The sequence below is a fragment of the Eimeria acervulina genome, genomic scaffold, assembly GCF_000499425.1.
Source record: "Eimeria acervulina Houghton genomic scaffold, Eah_scaff2460, whole genome shotgun sequence".
Lineage (NCBI taxonomy): Eukaryota > Apicomplexa > Conoidasida > Eucoccidiorida > Eimeriidae > Eimeria > Eimeria acervulina.
Window position 1 is genome coordinate 1 of NW_013548323.1, and position 1,949 is coordinate 1,949.

At 36.3% G+C, this 1,949-nt stretch overlaps 1 protein-coding gene across 1 annotated transcript; it reads left to right on the forward strand.

Moving 5' to 3' along the window:
- Window positions 1–587: 587 nt before the first annotated feature.
- EAH_00066560 (hypothetical protein) lies at window positions 588–1,696 on the forward strand (the record flags this gene model as incomplete). The annotated part of the gene is made up of 2 exons (XM_013392674.1): window positions 588–748; window positions 1,212–1,696. Coding segments are annotated over 2 exons (646 nt in total), but the record flags the coding sequence as incomplete, so codon positions are not given.
- Between the last annotated feature and the right edge of the window lie 253 nt (window positions 1,697–1,949).

Below are 1,949 nucleotides of genomic sequence, written 5' to 3' on the forward strand. Positions count from 1 at the left end.
GTATTTGTTATGTATATTGTATGCGATATATTGTATATAATATATCGCACATAATTTATAATATATAATTTTTAGATTATATTTAATATAATGAATAAATATATGTGTGCATATATATATATTATATATATATAATATTATATATATATTACATATCTACATAATATATATATATATGTATATATACCTATATATATTGTATATATATTATTATTAGTCAGATTCACCTGTTATATATTTTATCATATTAAATATTTAAAATGTTTTTTGTTTGTTTTCTTCAGAGACAAAAAAACAAATGCTGCTGCTGCTCCTGCTGCTGCTGCTGCTCCTGCTGCACCACAGCCCTCGTGGGTTTACTCTTCTATTTTTATGTTTTGTTTGTTTTATTTATTATTATTATTTTATTATTATTTTAATAGTATTTTATACTTTTATTATTGCTTTATCATTCTTTTTTTCTTTTATTATTTTTGCTGCTTCTCCGTTTTTTGTTGTTTGTTTTTCTATATTTTGTGTGCTTCCTTTTATTTTATTTTATTTATTTTGTTTATTTATTTATTTTATTTTATTCGTTTTCTCTTCAGATCGACAGATGCATGTCTATTAACAGAGGCAGAGGACTTCGCTGCATTTAACTCACAGCCAGCAGCAGCAGCAGCAACGCCGCAGCTGAGCTTAACAGATCAGAGAGTACAGGCGGCAAAGGCTGCTATCGCTCGTTTGTATGCTGCTTCAAATAACTCAGGTATATGTTTGTTATATTTATTTTATTTATTTTTATTTCTTTATTTCTTTATTTTATTGTCTTTTGTCTTGTCTTGTGTCTCTACTCTTCGTTTATAGATGCTTATTGCCTCTCTTTTAAATGATATTGTTTGTTTGCTGCTATCTTCTTTTTATTTTTTATTTCTTTGTTTACAGCCCGCTGTTGTTCTTCATTTGTTTTACTTCTTTCTTTGTTTATTATTTAATATATTATATGTATATATATAAACATATATAATATATATTTATATAAATATATAATGTATATATATACTTTATATATATATATCTGTCTTGGCTGATGCATTTATCTTCATTTGTTTTTTTCTGTATATCTCGCTGTCTTTCTTTGTGTATTATTCTGTATATTTTTGCTTCCTGTCTTTGTTTTGATTAAATTATTTTAATAAATATATTTTTAATTTATGTTTTTCTTTTTTTAGGGTTTGGAGAGCAAACAAAGACATCTGTGCAGCCGCAGGGTTTAGGGGGCCTGAGCTTCTTTAACACCCCGCAGCAGCAGCAGCAGCAGCAGCTGCAGCAGCAGCAGCAGCTGCTGCAGGGTGCAGCAGGAGCAGCAAACTGGGCAGCTTGGGGTTCAGGAAGTAGCCCTGCTGCAGCACCAGCAGCAGCAGCAGCACCAGCAGCAGCAGCAGCAGCAACTCCTACTTGGCCTTCAGCCTTCGGTGCATCTTCAGCTGTCTCCTCTTCGCTCGGCTTTAATTCATTATCTTCTGCATTTAGTTGCCCTGCTGCTGCTCCTGTTGCAGCAGCGCAGCAGTTGCCTACAACTGCAACAGCAGCACCAGCAGCAGCAGCAGCAGCAGCAGCAGCAGATCCGTGGGGTGCTTGCGGCACACGACTGAGTGGTCAGGGGATGAGCAGCCCCGCACAGATCAATATCCCTGATAGTAACAGACAGGTATAGTCTTTGCTGCTGCTGCTGATGCTGCTGTTGATATTGCTGCTGCTGATATTGCTGCTGCTGATGCTGGCGTTGGTGCTGTTGCTGGTGTTGCTGTTGTTGCTGCTGCTGTTGCTGCTTCCTTTGCTGCTGCTTTTTCTGGTGTTGTTGCTGCTGTTGTTGTTGCTGCTGTTGTTGCTGTTGCTGCTGACGATGACGACGGCTTGAAGCGAATGGAGCTGCGGTGGTGTTACATTTGCTGCTGCTGCTGCTGCTG